This window comes from Ptychodera flava, chromosome 3 (genome assembly GCF_041260155.1).
Source record: "Ptychodera flava strain L36383 chromosome 3, AS_Pfla_20210202, whole genome shotgun sequence".
In the NCBI taxonomy this organism is placed as follows: domain Eukaryota; kingdom Metazoa; phylum Hemichordata; class Enteropneusta; family Ptychoderidae; genus Ptychodera; species Ptychodera flava.
In genome coordinates this window covers 49002523-49026447 of record NC_091930.1, presented here as the reverse complement: position 1 = coordinate 49026447, position 23925 = coordinate 49002523, and the positions used below count along the sequence as shown (strand labels likewise).

Genomic DNA, 23925 nt, shown 5'->3' with positions numbered 1-23925 from the left:
TTTATTCTGACGATTCGGAACGATTGAATGTGATGAGCAAAGTTTTTCTTCAAGGTGTTATGAATGATGAAAGATCCTCTTCTCTTCGTTGAGTCATAGTGAGACTTTGCCCTTGTAAATGACAAAACAGCCTTAAAAAGTCCCCGATCACATAAAGACTTATCACGGCAATTACAGATAGCTTGATGGTCGTTACGGTTTTTTGGGGGGCGATTACCCTCTTATTACTGATTTTCTAATGACTTCCTATGTTAAATGCAACTGTGGCTCACTTCAATTTTGTTGCTTTGGTCGACATTCTTGTTGACATATTTCTGGCTGCCGAATGTTGTGAGTTAAAATCCGATTGACACCATATATTCTGCACTTTGGATTACACAACAGTGTCTGCGCCATGTTTTCTCAGTGTAAGTGTAAGTTAATCTTCTTCAGAGTATCATATCATGTAAAACTCTAGATTAGGTTTGTTGAATGTACTACTAGGCAATTTTCATAGTCCGGTGTCACAATAAATGACAAATGCAACGACTTTCACAGTTCTATATTCTATGTAACAGTTTATGATTGTATGGCCGTTCATAGCCTGTTTGACGGGGATTCCCAATCTAAAAATAGCGATGATATAACGTCTGAGATCAATAACCGGAAACACCTGTTAAAAGGGGAATCCCCATCTATGAATAGCGGTTGAAAAATTGACAGCGATCAATTATCATTTGTAAACATAGTGCTTGAAATCAACTTATATAGTCGTAGTTTATGTACGAGTTAATAACAAATAGAAATTAACAATTATGTGATTACAAAGGCATTACAAAATTGATATGCAAAGAGGGTGTCATATGGATTATTTATTTAGTGAATTCTGAATTTCTATAGACAAAGGCCAAATAACAGCGCCATTACTTATTCAAAATATACCTTTTTATGTATTTTATTCTACAAAATGCGAGACACCTCTACTGGAAATGCAACAAAGCTCACATTCACAATGATAATCTTGATAAACCAAATTACATCTGCATAATAGGTAGGAACAATCGATGTTCTTGTTCTCTAAAGAAAGTCTCTCTGCTTCATAGAAATTACACAGGGTTCAGTCTGGCTATCAGCTGACACGTTCTGCGTACTGATTAGAAGATATGATAACTGCTCTCTAAATGTCGTCAAAAATGGATGTGCCAGATATTTACAGTGAGGCATTCACACATATCCACGCCAGTTTACCTGTGGGGTGGCCGAGCTGTAAAAGTGACTTTTTCTCCAATAGCTTGAAAATCGTTTTTTTTCAGTACGTTTTGTTTGTAGTGGCACTTGTTTGTATCCCTACAGGCATGGCACAGAACAAATCTTCACCAGGTCTAGCTGTGAATAGGCTGGCGGTGCAGGTGCGTTCGGTCGCGCTTGGGTCAGGGCCCAAGGTCACATATCCCCTTATCTCAGCGCAATGGATTCCTCATAGCACTGCCAGCTTGTTCATAGTTATACCAGGTCTTGATCAATTGAGATGTACTAGGGGCGCCCTGGAATATTTTAGACGCTTATTAACCGACCTCTAATAAATATGATTGTATGACGAGATAAACTTTTGGCGGACATACATAAGATTGGAAAGTTGAGACCTAACAATTTCAACATAAATTGCCTTTTTGGTTAAGAACAAAACGATGTATTTTCTAAACAAAACAAGTGACAAGGAAAACATAAACATTACAACAACTGAACTTCGCAAAATCAGTTTCAACTTTTCGCGATATTCCTCGGAAACATGACATCAAAACTTGACTATCAAATTTTTAGAACTCAATAGTAATTGTATATATCGCCTTTCATATATATTTATTTTATGTGTTGGTCTGTGGTCCTACGAGAATTTACATAACCTTCCATTCCTAAAGGCTCAAGCAGGTAAATATTTATGATGGCAGATTTAATAAGGAAAATGGCGTTTCCTTGTGATTTACAAATGCAATAACTTGGCTCTTATATGCGTTTCTACATGTACAACTCTTGATTGTTTAGTCAACTTCCCAGTACAACTTTGTGGGTTGTTTATGGTATCGACATAATATATACTGACTATGTGATAAAACTTTAAAAAATGTAAATGATCGATTGACTGATTGATTGATTGATTAACCGACTGACTGACCAACTGACTGATTGACTGACTGGTGACTGCCTGATTGAATGACCGATTAATGGATAGATGAATCGATAGATGGATGGATGGATGGATGGACTGATTGAGCGATTAAATGATTGACTTACTGGTTGCTTGATTATTTTGGGGGTTAATGGATACATCGACGAATAAATAGACTGACTTATTGATTGGTTGGTTGGTCATTTGATGTAAGGCTTTTAAGAGATCACAGGCCTATACTTTTTAAAATAAAGGAACATATAACTCGAAAATGTTAAATAGACTTTGTACACGTTGAACGCTTATTGAGCTTGTAAAAATACCGCCTTAGTACTTTCCAGCCAATATGGCGATATCCTTATCAGGTTATTGACAAATTGTTGCATTGAAATATGTTGCATTTGGTATCGAACATGTCGAGTCTTCTCTCCATTACTGGTCACAACGTGTCGGAAAATTCACAGCGAAGAAGACGCCGATGACAATGAAAGAGCGGTTTTAAAAGATACTGAGAACATGTTTACAATGGATTATTCCAACAGTTTGCATTTCATAATAAAAACCAATGGTAAAAGTTGCATATCTGAATCGTGAGGCTCACTGGCTGGCTAAATTTTATTAGCATTGATCTTATCACGCCTAGCACTTTCCTATATGGCACGCCAGTCAAAAAAAGACAAGGATTCAAAAACCTACGCATTTATATTTACCAGCTCTACAGGGTAAGCTGCAGCAGGTTGAGTCAACAAAAGTCATGCTTAGAGTAAAACGTCTTCCAATGGCCTTCACATGACCAAGTCTTTCATAACATGCAAAGTAGGAACATGTTGTGCCTCGCTGGTTACAGCCGGCTTGACAAGACAGTGACAGAAGAACTAAGCATGATAAATGTCGATGAATCATTACAACACAACATATCATCTACGGCTTTTCAAGATGCTGCACACTGACCTTAATATCATATTAAATAGTATATTCATGGCAAGTTTATTACAAAATTATGATACTTAGGTATATGCCAACAAAGTGAAAAAATCATCGTCGATGACTACAATTGCCATGTCAGTGAAATGGTAACATAGAAAATACTTACAAAATCATAACAATGAAATACTGATACAAAATATCCGACTATTATTGCAACATAACTGAAGATTTAATAACTGAATAATTTTGAGAAAACAATTCAATAACTACAAAGTACTAAATAGACAATGTATTGTCAGTGATTTTCTAAAACGTAAGAGTTTGTAAAATTGTATTATGTTTCCACATTTTATTGTTTATTTTTCTTTGGATTATATTTATGTCGATTGTTTTATTCAATAGATTTATAATGACGTATTGTAACATTTAATTTCAAAACACTCATGTAACAGTATAGTGTTTTCACCTGCAAGATTAAAGAATCAAATGTAGAGATAGAGCTTCCCTGTCTTTATCCATTGTGACATCTACAACTGTTACAAAGAATTCATGGTGTTTTACTTAATAACTTGGTTTCTCTTCAGGAAACTGATACCAACACTACTACATTTTGACTTGCAGCAGAAAAACATGCTATGCATAAGGTTTATCAACCCTTTGAGCGCCAAAGTCAACTTTTGTCACAGTTAGAAAATATACTCCTGTCAATTTTTTTCAGATTTTTGTCAGAAATTTGATAACAAACTAGAGCAAATAAAACGTGATGTCCATTTGGTCCAAAATTATAAAACAATAACAGAAAAATCCACAAAAATTGGTAAAAATGTTGCACTAAAATTTTGGTGGGAAAAATCATAGCACTGAAAGGGTTAATATCTGACCACTATGCCTGAAAAGCACATTTCAAGCTTCATTCTTTCTTGACGGCGATTCTCCGTTTATTGTTAATTAAAAGTAGTCCGATATTACAAAGGGTTGCTCTACATGGGTGAGCTATATGTATAGCATGTAACCATTCGATCAAGGAATTAAGAAGTAGTTATCTCTGCATCACATTATTCAACACGGTCTGATTTCATCAAATATAATTTTTAAGTGTTCCTCTTTTGGGTATAAATTTGCATTTCAAGGATCAGAAATCAAACAATCCAAATAATACACAGACATTTAAAAAAACAAAGTGTCTCTGGAGATTAAATTTCGTTTTTCATCATTGAATTTTTGAACTTTCATATTTTTCTATGAGCTTATGTTTTTAAAATCTACTCAACGACTTAGCTTTTCTTGAAACACAAACAACGCACAGTGTGCATATTCAATGTTACTGTCGTCAAAACTATCCTAATAGGGACTAAATTTCAGTCTCCAATAAACATGGGTCTGGCCACAGCATTCTAAACTCATCTACAAGTTGCCGTTTTTAGTTTCTAAACATATTGCTCTAAAATGTGTTGCATTTCGTATTGAACATATCGAGTCTTCTCTCCAGTACTGGTCACACTGAAATGGAAAATTCACAGCAAAGAAGACACTGATAACTGCAAGCCCTATCATGAGGTTGTCCAAACTTGATGTAGGTTTAAGGCGTCTAACTGATTTTGCGATGTATGAATCCCAATCGAATTCACTATCGATCTTGACGATGAGGGCGTCCCAGGTGTGACCGATGCAGGTGTGCAAACCAACAGAATAAAATGGTAAAGCAAAATATATAAATATCTCTAACCACATGATCACATTAATCACAATAGCCTGTGGATTGTCCGTCTGACGCACAAAAATATTGTAGTTCCAATACATGTGACAGAATATCTGAAAAATATTCAATGCAATCGTAACAACCATACACACAGATACGACATTGTTCAGCCTTGTAAAGTATAAGTAACTTTCTAAAATTCTTCCAGAACAGAGAGATTTGTCTTGCCGGTGATCGCGCAGAAAATTTAGCATTCTGTCACAATCTACCTCCTCTGACCTTCGCAACCCTAGTATTAAAAACCAGAATGTTGAAAAGACAATGACACCCAAGGTTTGTACCACAAATGCCACCAAACCCTAGTAATCTATAATACATCCACTTGTTATTGGAATACTGACTTCAAACGCAAAAATCATTAACACTAGAGCTGCTAGTGGTGTGCAAAAAAACAAATAATCAAACACATTAAAAACTCTTTGCTTAAGTGAGTAGAATATGAAGTCGTCCGATAGTCCATGGAGTGTGCCCGTTGCCATGGGTACGCTCTTTGACAGTCTGGGTAAAAGGAGAACACAAAGAATACACAAGCGTGGAACAAAGAATGAGAGAAATGACAATAGGTACAAGATTTCTTCTTTCTCGCAGCCATCGGTATACGAGCTTTTGAATACAGATCACTAAATGTAGAGTGACTAACAAGAACAGCCAGGCCAATGACCTATATCTTCGAGGGCTCCTCGATACGTATCCGTCACCTATAAAATAAATATGAAGTGACGCACTTATAGTTACATGACATGGCCTTTTAGCTGAAGTGTGTTTCAATATAATGTTTACTCGAATGAATCAGCCTAATTTCGCCTATTGCCATTTGTCTCGCATACGCGCATTTGCTAGCACTGCAATGTAAGTCTTGAAAACTGCTACAGTGTTATTGGTCACATCCTATCACATTCCGAAGGATTATATGTATGCATAAATTTCAGTGATGTGACTCCGTTGATTCTGTCCTCGTCAATTTTTGACAGGTGCCTTTTCGAAGCAAATGATGAGAAACATGAGCGTTGTCAGGCTTAAATCACAAACTATATCATACCAGTATATTGCTGGCGCAAATACAGCGATCTGATTGGTCGACACGGGAAAATGACCGTAATATATTTCCGATATAGCACGGCTTTCAAGCGCGAAAGTTCTCGGCAAGAGCTAAATCTAATCTTTTTGACGTCCCACGCCATAATATCATACTATTGTTACCTTTAGTGTATCGCTCGTGCATATATGTCTTGAATTGGTCAAAATCTCGTGGTATACCATCGCTGGGTGTGGTTTATCGCTAAAACAATTGGAATACTAATGATAGAGGTTCAGCGACAAAATACGGCGAAGAGACTAAACTTGTTGGATCACACTTTGCGACAGGTCGCGACAAATGTCGCAGTCTTCATATCCGTCAGCTACTTCGTAGTGCCTCACACAGCGCCGTTTGTTCTTCCATCCCGAATATCCAAGAATGGAGAATATTGCTTTAGCCCCAAGTTTAGCGGAGCGGCTTGGTTGGTTATTTGCTTCCGGAATCAACTGAATCGCTAGTCCTGATAATAAAACAGATGACGACGAACATAATAAATTAATATCTCAAGTTAATGATTAAGTGTTAAACCTTGACGAAGACGGGTATATTCTTGATTTCGGTACAACTGAAATGTGCGACGTATTGTACGAGCCACTGGCCATTGTTGTACAAACTAATATTGTTAATTTTGTAAAACATTTATAAGTACTATCTAAGTCTTTTGTATCTTGTACTTTTGAAAAAACAAATTCGGTAAGTCACTATCCTTAGTTTTTTTCACATTTTTACAAAATGTAGCCTGGAATTCACAATGTGCATACGCTCTCATGATTGTCATTTTGTGTGCTTTTCGGCTGGTCTGGCCAGAGTTGGTTAAACTCAAGTTGGCTTAGGCTGATACATCCAAAAGTCAACTCGTGCATTTAAAAGTAAACTAATTCAAGAATTTGCTTCAGGAATATGACTCTACAACCTTCTGATAAGAACTACGCAATACATGTTTATTTTTTACTCTTCATGCACTCTTAGTAAATATGGGGCTATAAGATGATGTGGGACTTGAAAAATTACAAAATGTTGATATAGAGACGGGAGGAGGGGCTTGAAATTTTTAGGGTACTAAGGGGGGGGGGTCTTAAACTAAGATTTCAATCGCAAATCTTCCGACCTCTCTCCCTCAAATTTTCGTAAACCCGGCCTGACAAGTGATACCTGTATTTATTCATTTATCTTGTTTTAACAATGATTATGAATACCATAATTACACTTTCTCTTCAGGTAAAGCGACTGTGCTAGTTTAGGGGCCCATTCTCTATTAAGGTCTAACAGTTTCTACCAACGACAGCGTTATCTCTCGTTCATTCGGAAAGACGAATTGGCTTTACCGACACCCTGATATAGTATTCTATCAGCGTGCGTGTCTATGTCATTTCGATTAGAAGAGAGATAGGTCTGGCCATGGTAAAACAATAAAAAATGTTGTGACTTTTGCTAGTGCCCCCCTCAAATAGGATGCGTACATTAATGCGTACATATATACAGCATTTCCATATGAGTTAGAACTCATTATTTAATGAAATAGATAGATGGAGTTAATAAGACAATATATATTAAAAGATATGATTTGCTCTCGGCCCTCTCAGCGCTCTAACCTTTTGCCGGCCGCTTCAACTGTCATATATAGCCACTAAGTCTGTCATCAATTCTTCGCGTCAACAGTCCTTGCTTTGGGCGATGATTTTCCGATTGCTTTACTAGCTTTTGCTGTCTCTTTCTGTTTTTGCACCTTGGTCTGAAGTATAGTAAATTAAGAGTCGAAAACGCTACATGCCAAATCAAGTATTCCATCGAAGGCAATATTATTCAACTCTAAGTATTGCTTTCACTTTCACTATCGCAATTTAAGCCGAACGCAGTGGTATCTGTGCATACCCCACGATAAAGGCTAAAGTGTCCGGTGTGAAGATGTTAAGTTAGGAATTCCATCATTGAATTTCTTGATTTCGATAAATATGCAAGGATAAAATTGACAACGTCTATGAAAGAGAGGTCACCGTAGACAAGGAAGTGGCTCAGTATTCCATAAAATAGTGACTAGCAAATATTGCTGATTTGAGTACAATCATCTCGAGACGAACGGCAAAGCCCATGATTCTAACGTTTACGAAAATTTCGATATTTAATGGTCACTCACCGTTTTGGTCCCCCATCACGGAAAACCTTTTGATGAAAGTTGGCAGCTCAAACTGAAACGGCAGCGACTCGTCTTGATGAGGTCGATCAGAGCCGTTGGTCTATTTATAAGCCTCAACGCAACGTCAACGTGATCGGAGATCACAGGATGTTATAACATAATTGATGTATCTGTGTCACTGAATGCATTTGCGTTGCAAAAGATTGACTTTCCTATACTCTGTGAAGCCTTTCTATTGTCCGGTAAAATGTAAAATAAATGTTAAGCGCAAGACGATAATGTTTCTTTCGATGACTTGTGTGACAATTATAGTTGTTTATTATAATAAATGTAAAACAATGGGTGTGGAAAGGGAAGTCAAAATCTGTACCAGGTTTTTATTGTTTCTTTATGTCGACTTTTCAATGTCGTATCGCCATTGTTAACCGTTTGTCTCGTGCTCTGGTAAGTGCATAATTCATTATCACAGAGCACTGACAAATAGTAGCTCATTTAAAATATTTCACTAACGATTTTTTTCAGATAGAAAGACATGTATTCTTAGCCGTTGCTTAATTTGCAGCCAGTAATACATTTTTACGTAAAAATAGAACAAGGGGGAAAACCGATGACTCATTCATGTCAAAGGCGGGGGTCAAATAGTTTTGAAACTGCGCTTGCGCAGATTTATCAAGCATTTGGATTTATCATTAGTGTCTAAAGGTTCTGTGTCAATGGCAAGATATAGACCGAACAAACTTGAGACTAATCTAGCTCTGCAGTGAGACCTAATCCTATGTATAGTAAATCGAATTATTGACTGATTGTATAAATAATAATTTACGGCATAAAAGACGCTGATAGTTGCAAGCCTTATCATGACTTTGTCTACAATTGGTCTTGGTTTCCGGCGTCTACGTGATTTTGCGATGTTTGAATCTTTAACAAACCTGAAATAAAACTTGGCGATCCGTGTGTCCCAGATGTGACCGATATTATTATGAAACAAACAGAAAAAGGTCATTTTGATTCGCTCTAAGTTTGACCATTTGCCAGCGCCTTTCACTGACATCAACATCTGTTCAAGTGTTTTTGAGACCACTTCATTTGCGAGGAACATCGGTGTAATATTTGATGAAAACCATACATTTCAACAACATATCGGTTCCACCTGCAGTGCTATTAACTTTCTCCTCCGCACAATTGGTCGTATTAGAAATAGAAAGTACTTGTCCAGAGATTCCTGTGCCAACCTCGTCCACGCAGTTATATCTTCACAGCTTCACTACTGTTGTATGGCTTGCCTGATACACAGTTATAGCGGTTACAACGTGCTCAAAACACAGCAGCTGGAATTGTAACAAAGACCAAGTAATGGGACCACATTACCCCCATACTTATGCAGCTTCACTGGCTTCCAGTGCATCATCGCATTGTTTACAAACTTCTCCTGATTACCCACAAAGCCCTGAATTGACAAGCTCCAAAATATCTCAGAAATTTGACGACACCTTTTGCTTCATCACGTGTTCTTCGTTCATCTGATAAATGCCTTCTGCACACACCTAGATGGAACCTTACTACCCATGGTCACCGCTCCTCTGCAGCAGCTTCTGTCCTTTGGAACTCTTTACCCCTGGCCATAAAAACCTCTCCTAATGTCAACATTTCAAAAGACGCTCAAAAACTTACATATTCCATAAAGCATTTTCATTGTACAACGCTAAGCGCCACTGAGCATTGCTTATCTTTGGAAATTTGGTGCTATACAAATTTGCTACATAGATTGATACAAAAAAGCACAATGTATCGATGACGTCATCCGTCCGGGTCTTCAGCAAAAAATGCAGGTCAGATAATGATCGTAACCAAAGGATGGAGATCGATTAAGATTGTATACTCAATTTACAAACAACTTTTAATAGTTTATCAATGATACCGAAGTTTAGAGGAGCTCTCTGAAATTGCATGTAAAAACAAAATAATCTGGATAAGCAACACTGTACTCAGCATTTTACTTTTTGAGCACGATAACTTAAACATTCCCAGGGTGTCAACATGGCAAACAAATCGAAATTCATTTGATGTATGGTACACTTTAAAAAGGGTGGCGGTGGTTCCATCATTCCCGGCTATTCGTTTATGGAGAATGACAATCGACCTTGGGAAGTTCAATCATGAGGAAAGAATCACCGGCGTCGTCTTTGTCAGCATAGATATGCATACATAAATTTCTGGCGAAGAAAGTAATTCGTATCAAGATTAAGTTTTTTCCGATTTTTGCATGATTTCATGCGTCGCATTGGGATTAGCGATTTCATGAATTGATATTAATTTACAACGTTGGTATTCAATACACGCTTGAAGAGAAGTGCATTTTGCACCAGCGATCGACAGCATTACTAACAGTCAACATTACTTTCCCCCACTTTCCACTGTTTAAAACGAACGACAAGTCCGCTTTCATGCGTACTTTCAGTACGCATTAAATGTGTTTCACAAACCTACATTAATAAAGATAGCTATATTGAAGTACCTCAAGATTAATCAAATCACCCACTCGTGTATTGTTGATTTCGCTTAATTAGTTTTCTTCAGTAATTAAATGCAAGATTTGAAATAAGGGACTATAAGGGTAATATTGTTCTTTCGGTGAATGTGCCTGTATCTTTAACCCTTGAGCGCCAAAGTCAATTTTTGTCAGATTTATAAAATATAGGCCAGTGTATTCTTTTCAGATTTTACCCAAAATTTTGACAAAAAAACTGTAGCCAATGAAATGTGATGTCCAGTAGGTCCAAAATTATAAAACTACTTACAGAAAAAAAATTAGTAACATTCGTAAAATGTTGCAGTAAAATTATAAGGGAAAAATTACAGCACTCAAAGGGTTAATACACAGCATACTCTCAACTCGTCAGGCATTGTTGAAGGTACATTAATTAAACCATTTTACATCAGCATTGAAAGTTTATTCATCCTTCTCCCACACAAAAATGATAGGTGTGTTATTCATACAAAGGGTATATTTGTCAAGCTATCTTAAATACCCAACATAGTTAGAATATCATAAAAGCTATAACAAGTCCTGACTCTCAACACTCTGTAGTGTTAGATACTGAGTTATGAAAATCCGGGAAGTATCAAGCTCTAGAATCTTGTAACAGACATGTTTGAGTAATATAGAAAGCGCTTCTTCCGAATAATAGTTTACTTTTCATTATAAAAACCACAGGCAAAGTTTCTACACTATAGATTTAAACATATCTTGTCGTTTCACGACTTGACAGCTCGCGCCTAATGTGATGTGCTTGTGATCGTCAATGCAACAAAAAAGTACGGCGGTCGCTATTTCTATCGTGATCGAAATTTATGTCTGACATGAACATTTTGTGAAGGTAGGTCTTAATTCTTATAACCTATCAAAGTATATTTATTTGGCAGAGGTTTAGTACGGTATTAATTTAATTTCTCGTCTGTATGGAGTTCCAAATTTCGTACGACTCAATCTGACCACGAAAACTTTGGATGGACGTACCGTTTTTAACTACAGTAACAGGGGTGAATGTGCAGTACTGCGTCACGGCCGCACATTGGTCCCCCGTGACAGTCATTACATGAATACTTTTCATGGACCTCTATAAAGCGAATCAGAATTTGAAACATAGAGTCCTTCAAGTATCATTATAATAATTTTCCGAAGCGTCTTGCTATTGCTGTTGGTCACGTTGTGTCATAAAGTGGAATCCTTAAGCAACGGTTTTCGGGAACGACCGACTCGTCTGACGTGATAGCTCCTGCGCTCTTTCTGTGGAAATTTTGTCAGTTTATTTTGTTCTTATGAGGACTGTGTACCTTTTTATGAACGTCTAGGCTCTTAATTTATTTAAATTTGAGGATAACTTCGCAGAGGAAATGTGAATAGCGATTGATTCACAGACATTTGGCCTGTTTTCCTACCGTCATAATTCAGCGCTGTCTTCCGCTGTCGCGTCGGACTCCGCAAAAGGATTTAACTTGATCATTGTACATTGATATCGCTATAAACGTCTATTTTTTTAAAAAAAGGAACGCGGAAATTTTCATTGCAATTCTATTGACATCGTTAAAAACTGCTTGTTTATGTAGAAAGTGTATTTAATTTTCTAGTATTTTTTTCGTTGAAGCAAGCAAATACATAAATTGACCTAATGATCACGTCAGCACATATTTAAGTGTTGGGGGGATTGCTAACGGTTTGAAAGGCATGAATGCCCCTTAGCTTCTTCATATTCTGTGTTGGTCAAGTTAATCCAATGTACGATAATTCTTCGACCAGTGCAAGGTCATCTTTACTCATAATGCAGCATTATTTGGAAATCCTGTGTGCACTGCTGATAATTCAAGTTCACTAGGCTAAAATCAAAATAACAAGAACAATGGCCTAGGAGCCAGTACAATTTAAAAGCTGATAGTGTCTGACCTTCGGATGACTGTATCTACTCTCGTCTTATGTTGATATAAATACTTTACTAAATTGACATTAACTGTATTTAACTATTAATATTGTAAACTGTCTACGGAGTCCTATATCCAATCATTCTGCTAACATCATCCTCATTGAAGGGTCGTAGTAGACATCTATTCAAAGTTTAGGTTATACTCCAGTCCACAAATTCGTAATTTATTGTGTACCTGGTATCTGTGTCAAGCTGAGGGGAAAAAGTGTATTAACCATCATAAATTGCTGGAAATGTGTTGTTGAATAGAGGTGATAATACTCGATTAATATTCAAATCGATGAAATAGAGTGGATTGCATTTAATACAACACAGCATTGTCAAACTGACGAATTTTAACTCGGCTTGGTCATTCATTGTATGTTCACAGAATAAGTATTGCATTATGTAATCCTGAAAAAGAGTATCAACCTATCAGCATGACTGTTCAATATTTTCTGATTATTGTTTACGTATTGCAGAAAAATGGTGTGAATTTCCTGTTATCACTAAGGTAAATCAAGGTCATGAAAGACATGAATAATTTTGGTTAGAGTTCAAATCTTACATACCATCACCATTGCCATAGAGCCTACTGGTATACATCATCATCTACATACATCTGCCTTTTGTGGCTGTCTTCTAACTTTATCAGTTCCTTTGCGATGTCCACTTTCTTCTTCAGTTTCGCGACCTGTACAGAATCAAGGTTCAACAAGTGTAAACACCTTATCTGCCTAAATTAGTAGTCTGGCTAATTCGTGACACGTTGTATATGCTATTATTTACCATTAATTCTTGGTGTGAAAAGAAAATGAGAAAGTAACAGATACAGTTATTATTTATATGTTGTAAATTGTTAGATAACACATCAAACATACCTGTTGTGATTCCAATGGCTTTCCTTGTCGCTGTCTATTTTCAAGTTCTTCTATTTCTCTCAATTTTCGCTCGAGTTTTAGATGGTTTTTCCTGTAGCTCTCATAATCGAACTGCATCGTTGAGTGATCTCCATGCTTATCTCCTATCTCTCTCGGTGACAGTCGTTTTTGCATCATACTTTCTCCCTTTACGGTGTATCCACCCATAGCCATTGATTGCTGATCTCTTGACATTACATAAAATGCTGTAGGTCCTGACCAGCTGAACCCTAAGTAAAAACTCACTGGCTCTTGGCTAACGATATGCAACTGTGGTACAGCTAATCGCACACTTATCATGACAGGTTTTCCAGCGTCGCTTACTTTAACTATGGCTGTTACGCTATTTTTCAACATCCCCTCGATCCGAACAAGTCTTTTTGTAACAATATCAGACTCCCTGAATTGCTGCCTTTCATTTTCGACCTTGCCAGCACTAGTATGCAGTTCGTTGTTATGAACAAAAGCAGCTAACCCTTTTCCATTGCCAAGAAAGAAATATGTCAGGGGTTTCCTCTTCCTCGGTTTAATTCCCAGTGCCCTCCAGTAAGAATAACTCTGTAACGGATAGTCACCATTCTGCTTCTGCATTGCATCCCACCGTGTTCTCAGTGCGTGTGCGTACTCCAGGAATCCTTTGACATCATTTTCTTGAGATGATTCACGAGGCCAGAGAAACATAGACAAAAAGTACGGGGCGTAAAGCTTGTCATATTCTCTGAAATTATGTAGGGTCTTTGCCATATCAATAACGTCCTTTAGGGATGGCAATTGAACAGCCCATTTGCGAAAGGGTGATAATGCCAAATTTACACATATCAATGTTTGAAGATCAGAAGCACTTTGTGGTAGTTTAGAGAGAGAAGTCGCCTTATTTTGAGCAGTTGTTGCATATTTGGTTGGCTCACAACTTTTGCGATGTCAAAGACTTTATGGAAGGTGTTTCCACCAAGATGAAGGACTTGTCGTCTTCTCCAATCATTAGCATTTTCGACAACTCTGTCCTTTTCATCGCATGGTAATTCCTTGGGTTCACCAAAGTATCTTGCAAACTGCTTGTCAAGGTGTTCCAGTCTACTCTTCACTCTGTCGACTTTAGAAAACCCCTGTGGTACATATTCGTAGAGTCCAACTTTACAATAAGTGACATAATCACTGATCCAGTCTATGGCACGTTCAATACGACCTTGGAGTTCTTTGAATTGGCGGTGGTATTGTGCCCACTGACCAAGTTGCTCAGGTTCTATATCTGTAGCGAGATAGGAACGTAGAAGCTCTGATCCTCCCAAGCCGCGGAATAACTCTACTGATTGCAATATTCGGAGAAGGAGAAATGTGATATCTGCTTCTCCAACAAAGCCTGCAATGTTCTCGGAATTCTTCTCAGTCAAGTTTGCCTCTTGAGCCTTTCGAAAATAACTGATACCTTGAAAGGCGAGTTGTATGACAGCATGTGTTTCTTCCATTCCGAGTACGTTTAGACCACCACAGTACTTTTCCTCATACTTGTATTTGATTTCGTGTTTGTATATTTGTCCTTTGGTGTCAAGTAGATATGAATTTGTTGGTAATAGGTTGATGGCTTCGTCTGCATATTTGTGCGCCTTATCAAATGTCTTCATTCGAATGTAATATAGCCGTGCCAGTTGCTGGCCTATCATAGCTTCCTTGAGCACATTGAAACTGCATTCAAGAACCCTGCAAGCTTCTTCCGTGCGAGCATCCTCACACAAACTTTCAATCAGCTCTGAAAATTCTGAATCTTGCTCATCGCCAAATTCAACCTTCTTTCTTCGGATAAGCATGTCATGAGTTTTGTGCACAAGGTACTCCTTGCTGTGTTGTGATCCTTTGAAAAGTTCTGACTGTATGTACTCGACTGCGATATCTGCCGTTGTTTTATTGTGTATCTCTTTAGTTTGTTTCAGTACTTCATCTGCTACAATTGGGTGAACTATCTTCATACCAAACACTCCTCCTACATGAATGATATGAACTTTCAACAGCAACATTTGGGCAGAGTCAGATACATGGTTCTCCCAAAGTTCCTGTGTGTCTTGCTTATGTTTTTTGCTTTTCCTCTTAAGGTAAGTACCTCCCATTATAGCATCCAAGCAAGAAACTGGTATCGACGCATCTGGCTCATATTTATTCAACAGGGCACAGAACTTCAAAAGATGAGACTCTCCTTTGTCACTTGGTATGTCCTGGAGTATTCTACTTACAAGATTCTCGACATAATCTCTCTTGAAATTGTCCTTCATAACCATAAAGGAAACGAGCCTATCGGGACTGTATATTTGAAGACCTTTTAAGACCTTTTGCCTTTTTGGTGTCTAGCTCTCGATGTTTCTCAGCAAACCATCTTATTTCTCTACTGCTCAGTTCTTGTTCTAGCTTTATACTCGTGTTCTGGCACTTCACCATGTGTTTATACGGGGAATGGACTCTTTTACAATGCAGTACAACAAACAATGGACAGCCAGCTTGATGTGAAGTTGTCCTTGAACCTGATTCGAGATGATATATCAGCTCGTTGATCTCTGTGTCTTCGGCATCTTCAACCAAAACAAGAACGGGTTTGCAGTCAGAGGGATCGACCTCTCCGTATTTGCGCACCTCAAGAATTTGTTCCCATGTCTTCACTCTAATATGGTTCACCACAAGACAGCGGAACTTCTTATGGAAATCCCAAGGATATGTCTTGCTAAAGTGCTTCCACCAGCCCCAGGTTGATGAAATAATCTTAGTAGCACCACACGTGGAAGAGAGTCTTGATTCTCTCTGAGTGAAACATCAACCATATCGTGTAACTGCTCATGAATGTCTCTTTTCAGAACCTGGTTGTACTTCTTGCCAGTTAAGTGAAAATTCCACCATGAGACTTTATGACCTCGGTAAAAGTCAAGCTCCATACTTTGTGCAAATTCTTCAAAACCGCTACTACTGTCAGCCATTGTTGTATTTTCACACTCATTTTGGCACAGGATTGACAAATCTGACCACCTATTTCTGTCTCGTTCCGATAAAGGACAACTTGAGCCAGACGAAGAAGGGAGATAATCATCTGTCTTGTGAATGACTCCCTGAATACTCATGACACTCTCTTTAACAGCTTGCCAGGACATGCCTACAACACTTCTTTCTTCAAGCATTTCACGGCAACACCACTTTTCTATTTCATCGACCCATTTTACAAAGTAGTCTTCTTTTTCAGCAATACATGTTATGTGTTCTATGCCAAACGTTGAATAAAACTTACGGAATGTGTCACACATAATGCCAAGGTTGTCTGATAGGAGAAGAAACAGTATTGTTGCTCTCTTTAAGTCAGGAATAACTTCTGGTTTGGCAAAAAGCTAATTGCATCTTCAACACCATTGCTTCGCACAGCATTCCACTGCTTTCTATCAAGGGCTTCTTCTGCCATCTCAGTACGTCCATTCGCAAAAATCCATGTTGTCACTTCAGGAAACCTCATATCATCTCGAAAACAACCTACTTCTGAAATGTTGCAGAAGGTCTCCGGCAACTGGGCTATGATGTCATTCTTGCTTCTGAATAGCTTACACAAACCACCTTCATAGGATTCAGCATCAAGGTCAAACACTCCAACCCACTTAACACTACTTATAAACTGAAGGTCCCTTGACAGAGGCGTATCTACGCCAGCTTTAAAAATCTCTTCAGCTGGCTTATTAATGACAAGCAGAGGGTACAATGAAGCATCTATTTGTTTTGATCCCCCACACAAAAGCTCCTTCAGGCAACGATCCGATTGTGTGATATTCGGCTTATGCTGCTTATTGCTAGAGTCTTTCAATTTGGAAAATCCCTGATCTGTTTTCAGACTTGTCTTCTTTGCATGTGTTTGGCTGGAAGACACTTCACGTGAACTTGATTTTATCCCCATTCGTCTTAACATTTTCTGATAAAACTCATCATCACTTTCTTCTACCGCAGTGTCTCTAGACCTAGCATGTCCACTTTCATTTCCTTTATCTTGCTCTCCTACAAAAGGACTGACTATAGCTAAATGTTTTCCGAGTTTGTTTGTCACTATTTGGTGACACAGAAGTTGAAGATTTGCACTGTTTGTTCACGTCATCATCATTATCTTTAGACTGCATGATATTGACATCCACCATCTTTTCAGACATACGGGCTTTTTGGGCATCAACACAGCTCGTTTCTTGATCTAAGGGTTGCACATGTGTCGGATCTTGCTCGCTTGTTCCTTGTCTATGAAATTTGTTATCTTGTCTCTTTTCCTGTGCTCCATATTCTTTTAGTTTTCTATCCTCTGTTGAATATTGCGTCGGCGACCTCATCTCTGTTACTCCCTCAGTGAGATCAAGAACCTCCGTTTCGCTTTCAAGGGAGCTGCTTCTCATTTCCTTTGTCTTCGTAGAACTGGCTAAATTCCTTTATCATAATGCTTCTCTTGAACATCCATGTCATGCTTTTCGGACTGTTCAGTCCTTTGCTCATCTCTCCCAAATATGGCCGTCATTTTCTCTCTCTTTACGACATCTCTGGCCTTGTTTTGATCTTCCCCTTCAATTGTCGAAGAATGGGGTGTGACCTCTTGCAAAAGGTAACGATGTTCCTTATATGGCAATGATTTTGAAGGTTTCAATGCACCTCCACCTTCTGTAGATGATAACTCCCTATCGCCAGCAGATGGAATCGACCATATGCCTTCGGAATGCTTTTTGTCATGGGTGGACGAAGAAACAACACTCTGCTCATAGGACTTATCTATCGACGTTTCCTGAAGACTTTGCCTGGCCTCGTTTTCAATTTGATTTTCCCTTGAATACATGATGTTTCGCAGGGCTCCCTTCTTAAGGTCGAAATCTGCTTCAAGGTCTTTCTCTCTATACATCATGAGTACTGGGCCAGTGATCTCCTCTTCATATATTCGTTTGACATATTTTGTGTCAATACCAATTTCGTTCAACCAATCGCGTACATCTATAGCATTCCAATCTTTCATCTTCTTTGGCCTTCTTGAAGACAGTTTTGCCAAATTGTCTTATTATTGAAAGAGAAGCACAAAAGGCATGAATATACATGAAGTAACCGGAAAATATTGAAAACTGCAACATTGCTTGAAAAATGATGTCAATTCAAATAAAAAAATGAGTGACAATGCAAAGCGCCCCAAAATGGAAACTCAATCAAAATTTCCTCTCATCCCTATTTTTCAGGTTTTATATGTGAACTGTATGCCTGATTGTTGTGTCGCATTTATTGCTCCGCTTTTGGATGTTGCACTTCCAAGGACACGATGGAAAGAGCTTTACTCATTGAATAGTTTAGTATCAAAATTCATTCAGGATTATTGCTTTTTTCTAGAATGATACAAGCTCAGCTAAAAAAGGAATTCCGAAAATGCAATTAAGTAGGGTATTATATCCTGACAGATCCTAGAGAAATAAACATTTCCAGTAAAGGACACTTACATAGGTGTTCGATTATGGCAGTTATCAAAGTGATTCATAAAATAAGGCAATCCGCTCGCCTATCATTTGATGAATTCTCCCGATACATCTTACCTTGAGTTGCAAAAAATTGTAAGCCCCTATTATACATCATCTGATCCATGATAATACATATTTGCAGTGGTCGACCATTCACAGATTTAATGACTTCCTCTGTAATCATCACTGTTTCGAGTTGTCTTGGAAGGAATTCCTGGTGCCGATCCCAGAGTAATACAAGCGATGTAGCTGTTGGAAGGCTAAGTTTAAATTCGAGGCACCCAGGGCAATCTCTTTGAGAACGGCTCCTATGCCCTCAAATATTTTAAAGATTTTCTCATATTTCTCGGGTTCTTTTTGATGTCTGCGGCATCATCAAACCATTTTTGGGCGCGGCTTAACATTATGTCCGAAGCTTGTTTGTCATGCTTGTACTTCAGCTCAGCTTTCAGGGGCATTTCTGCAAAATGAAGGGTGTAAAAGCTAAATGCGTTGACATCAGTGATGCAATTGGGAAGCAGCGCATAAATAGTCAGAATCTATAAAAGGAGAACCACGGGCTAAAAGGTGTTCCTATTATGTTTGTGGAATTCACATTCAGACTCACGGAAAATTTGTAGACGTCAGTAACACAAAGTTAAATAAAAAGACAACAGAAAACAACCAAAAGAGCTGCCAGTGTAAGTGAACCGCATCAACAAATGTATTTCCCCTGCATTAATCATTAGCTGAGTGAAATACCAGGAGAGATATTTTGTGAAGTACAGTAGTGTTATCTAATGTCTATGAAAATATTCTTCATAAAGAAATTCTGTTTTTCAGCACTTTGGATTGTGCAATAATTCATATGATATTAAACACGTGTGCAGATATGAGCTAATCCCCGTTGTCATAAACGGATACATGTTTAGTTTCATAGTTTTCACAATGTTGTGACTTTGTTTTATACTCAAGGGGACTAATTATAACCGATTTGAAAAGGGTTTTGATGAAGTTGGATAACAAGTCGGTGAAATCTTACTTTTCACGAAGATGATCGAGGGGGCTATTTCACAGGAGATCACCAGTCCGATAGTTTTAATTATAACTACGACAGATTTCGAAGTGTAACTTCTTAAGAAGATAAGAGCAACATCTTTTGGTACAAGTTAGTTATATAATGATAACGTAAACATTGGGTTTCCTTGCCACTTCAGTAACTAAAACGAATGGTAATTAGCTTTTAAGGACGTAGAGGGCGTAGTTTATCACAACCACAGTTTCCAGTCCTCTGAAAGACAGCCTGGGAATGAATTCGCAATCGAGGCAAGTATGTAAGGGCCCAAAATCGATAAACTGAGCGTCAACTGAGCATTGAAAATGATAACGTGAGCGTTGATAAGAAAATGACAAAGTGAACACTAAATGAGTACAGGTGCGTCAAGTGTTCACCGTAAAATAATGGAAGAGAAAGACCATGGTGAACCACATCGGCAATTCCAAGTACCTATTGGGCTGGTGCTTAATATGATGCTGCAAGTACCATTACGTACACGCTTTGCGAGGCATGTTTTTCAGAAACTTTTGACAACTTCTGAATCACTACGAACTCGCCTATATTTAGTCTTAGAAAAGCGCATGTTCATTATGCTGTTACGAACGAGGAGGGCAACATATTAACAAACGCGACCGACATTCGACTTTGACCAAGATCATAGGTCATAAAGTGACCGTTTACTGGCGAAGTGTCCAAGGAAGGTATATTGCCCTCCTCCAAGTGATAGTCGGGTGAAAAACAAAAAGGCAAACCAGCTATAGATACAGTGGAATGCGTAGCCTATTACGTACTTTATACTGAACACTTGTCACATAACAGATCACAGTTCATATTGCTTGGCCTGCATACCTGGTCGACCTGCATATCTTATCGCAAATCGACTGTATCAGTATCGTATCCATCATGCCTCATTATAAGGTCGGAGGAGAAGTAAGAAATAATATCCGAGTTTTGACTCTAAATCATGAAGGAAACGTCAAGCGCTCCTAGGTGCATACTCTACGTATAAGAAATAATCAACTTGTACGTCAACAAAAGTTCTCGAATATTTTTTTCGGTATTCACCATTCCGGTGAAATTCACTTGCGTGATAAAATCATTCTGGAATGAGGATGTTCCGAAGCAGACTTTAAAGTTGTCAACTTACAGGAGTGAAATTCTGAATATTTCATTAATGCGAAGGACTTAATAATACACGCAGGAGATCTCTGAAAGCTAACTTTGCCAATTCCCGTAAAGTGCTCGATCGAGCACTTTCACGCTCACTTTGACAATTTTGGACTTTACATAGCTCACAGAGGGTATTGTTATCATATCTTGATATGAATTGAATTTCAAAACATTGATAACATTTTTTTCAAAGAGCACCAATGTGAACATATTTTAAATATAGACATGAAACATAAAACAATAAATTTTGCTGGTACATGTCTACACAGTCCATGAAGGTAGAGATGAGCCTTCATAATAATGTGAAGATCTACCAGTGACGACTCAATAATGGCGCTCTCTCATCAAAGCAAAAATCAGTATTAAAATCAATGATAAAGCAACACGATCGGAACTAATCTGGGATAATTGGTTAGTGAAGTATGCTTTTGGAATCTGCAAATGTAAGCTCAACTGCTTTTTTTTTCTTTTAAGTTATACACTTGTTTTTGAGTACTTTGTAATATTGCAAACGATAAAATTCGTTTCTTCGCTTCGATAAAGTGTGTATGTGCGATGTATGATAGTGAGCGTGAGTGCTTCACAAACTCTACAACGTGTTGAGCGGTCTCAGTCAGAAAAATGTAACAACTTAGCCGGCTATTGAACCACTCTTTTTTGGGAGTGGAGATTTAGCCGAGCGGTTCTGTCTGTGGCCTCTCAGCTAGGCGACTGATGCCGTATGTTGTTGGTTCGAATCCGATTGAAAACTAGCCGTATTTTCTACCCTGGGTTGGTAACACTGCTGGTGGACAGAATTGTCCCCGAGGTTATCGTTCGCCCAGTTAAAGCGATGAAATTCGTTTCTTCGCTTCGATAAAGTGTGTATGTGCGATGTATGATAGTGAGCGTGAGTGCTTCACAAACTCTACAACGTGTTGAGCGGTCTCAGTCAGAAAAATGTAACAACTTAGCCGGCTATTGAACCACTCTTTTTTGGGAGTGGAGATTTAGCCGAGCGGTTCCGTCTGTGGCCTCTCAGCTAGGCGACTGATGCCGTATGTTGTGGGTTCGAATCCGATTGAAAACTAGCCGTATTTTCTACCCTGGGTTGGTAACACTGCTGGTGGACAGAATTGTCCCCGAGGTTATCGTTAGCCCAGTTAAAGCGATGAAATTTGTTTCTTCGCTTCGATAAAGTGTGTATGTGCGATGTATGATAGTGAGCGTGAGTGCTTCACGAACTCTACAACGTGTTGAGCGGTCTCAGTCAGAAAAATGTAACAACTTAGCCGGCTATTGAACCACTCTTTTTTGGGAGTGGAGATTTAGCCGAGCGGTTCCGTCTATGGCCTCTCAGCTAGGCGACTGATGCTGTATGTTGTGGGTTCGAATCCGATTGAAAACTAGCCGTATTTTCTACCCTGGGTTGGTAACACTGCTGGTGGACAGAATTGTCCCCGAGGTTATCGTTCGCCCAGTTAAAGCGATGAAATTCGTTTCTTCGCTTCGATAAAGTGTGTATGTGCCATGTACGATAGTGAGCGTGAGTGCTAGTGAAAACTAGCGGTATTGCAACATTTAGCTATAGGGCACCTGACTTTTTTAAAAAATTTGAAAAATGTGAAGATCGAATTATCCCACATTAGCTCCAATCATGTTAAACAAAGAACAGGGTATGAGTCACTAAAAAATCACAAGTATTCTTAGTTTAGTATTCCAGTCACTGACTCGTTAACTTTTGGACTATGGATACAGGTAATCGTACAATTTTGTGGTTCAAAACTATGTTACATTGCATTGTGCAATCTAGCAAGGCCTACCTATCATTATAAATGAAGCGACTTACCATAGTTATTGATCTGCTGGCATTTATCGCCAATTTGGACATTTGATTTATGGATTTGGTATATGTTTGTTGTACCAGTCGTTGGTAGTTGTGGTCCAGCGATAGGCACACTCGCTCCACTGTCCTGTGTTGTTGGCTCTGGTAGACTATGCTGCTTTTCCGGTGGAAGAGTACTGGATTCTACAGACATCTGTGGTGGAGATGGTGATGTGTTGTCACTCTCTACACTGGTTCCATGCGATTGTGTGCTCTCTACCATGATAGACCGATCAGAATCAGATATTGGCTGATTTGTTGCATAGATGCAAATTTGACAAGTGCAAGAATGGGAATGTCAGGCACCAAAGTGTTGTTTTGGCAATCGTTATCGCCAGAATAACGAGTAAATGATTTCGTACATTGGCAACTTAAAGAAAATGGGCGTGGAGCAGGCTTTCAAGGTACCAAGATTGCAAAATTTTCCTTTTGGGTGTTTTTTTAGCATTTCGGTGTATCAACAAAGCAAATGATGGTTGCACCTTTTACAACATTAACAGGAAATGTACACCTTAACTAATTTATATTAATTGAATAATATTTTCATAAAAGATTGGAAAATCGCTTGAAGATTCTCTGAGCATGTCCATAGAAATGTGTAAATTGTGAATTATTGTTTTGAAGGATAATCATTGTCATCTTTTGGGGATACTTTTTTCTCATTTTATGTGTGTGATGGTCAAGAAGTCTTCAAAAGAAGTTGTCAACGTGTTAAGAAAAACAAAAAGTGCGACTTTTTTGTTTTGATTGTTTTGCTTTTTATAACAACTAGTCTTTTCGGGCCACATACAAATTATAAACAATTTCTCTTCTTAGATAATTGAAAAATAATATGGCACCGAATGCAGTTGCTGACTGCAATTTTCCTTGAAGAGTTCGTAAAATATTTCTACATATATAGATGTTTCCAATCGAGATATGGACTACTCTCCTCGTCCTCTGAGGCCG

At 38.3% G+C, this 23925-nt stretch overlaps 2 protein-coding genes and 1 long non-coding RNA gene across 3 annotated transcripts; all 3 read right to left on the bottom strand.

Annotated features, from left to right (window-relative positions):
* Positions 1 to 2269: 2269 nt before the first annotated feature.
* LOC139130204 (uncharacterized) lies at positions 2270 to 8184 on the bottom strand. Its single transcript, XR_011551814.1, has 3 exons — positions 8045 to 8184; positions 6033 to 6370; positions 2270 to 5530 (listed from the first exon to the last, which is right to left on the bottom strand). It is a non-coding gene; the product is annotated as an uncharacterized lncRNA (long non-coding RNA).
* Positions 8185 to 14007: 5823 nt separating this feature from the next.
* On the bottom strand, positions 14008 to 19178 carry LOC139130203 (sterile alpha motif domain-containing protein 9-like). The gene is given in 4 exon segments (XM_070695950.1): positions 14008 to 15732; positions 15734 to 16117; positions 16120 to 18458; positions 18983 to 19178. Coding segments are annotated over 3 exon segments (2136 nt in total). The 5' UTR covers positions 16379 to 18458; positions 18983 to 19178; the 3' UTR covers positions 14008 to 14239.
* Positions 19179 to 19215: 37 nt separating this feature from the next.
* Positions 19216 to 23226, bottom strand: LOC139129367 (uncharacterized). The gene is made up of 2 exons (XM_070695000.1): positions 22942 to 23226; positions 19216 to 19367 (listed from the first exon to the last, which is right to left on the bottom strand). Exons 1-2 carry the CDS (start codon positions 23198 to 23200, stop codon positions 19216 to 19218), a joined length of 411 nt encoding a protein of 136 aa, XP_070551101.1. The 5' UTR covers positions 23201 to 23226.
* Positions 23227 to 23925: the final 699 nt, after the last annotated feature.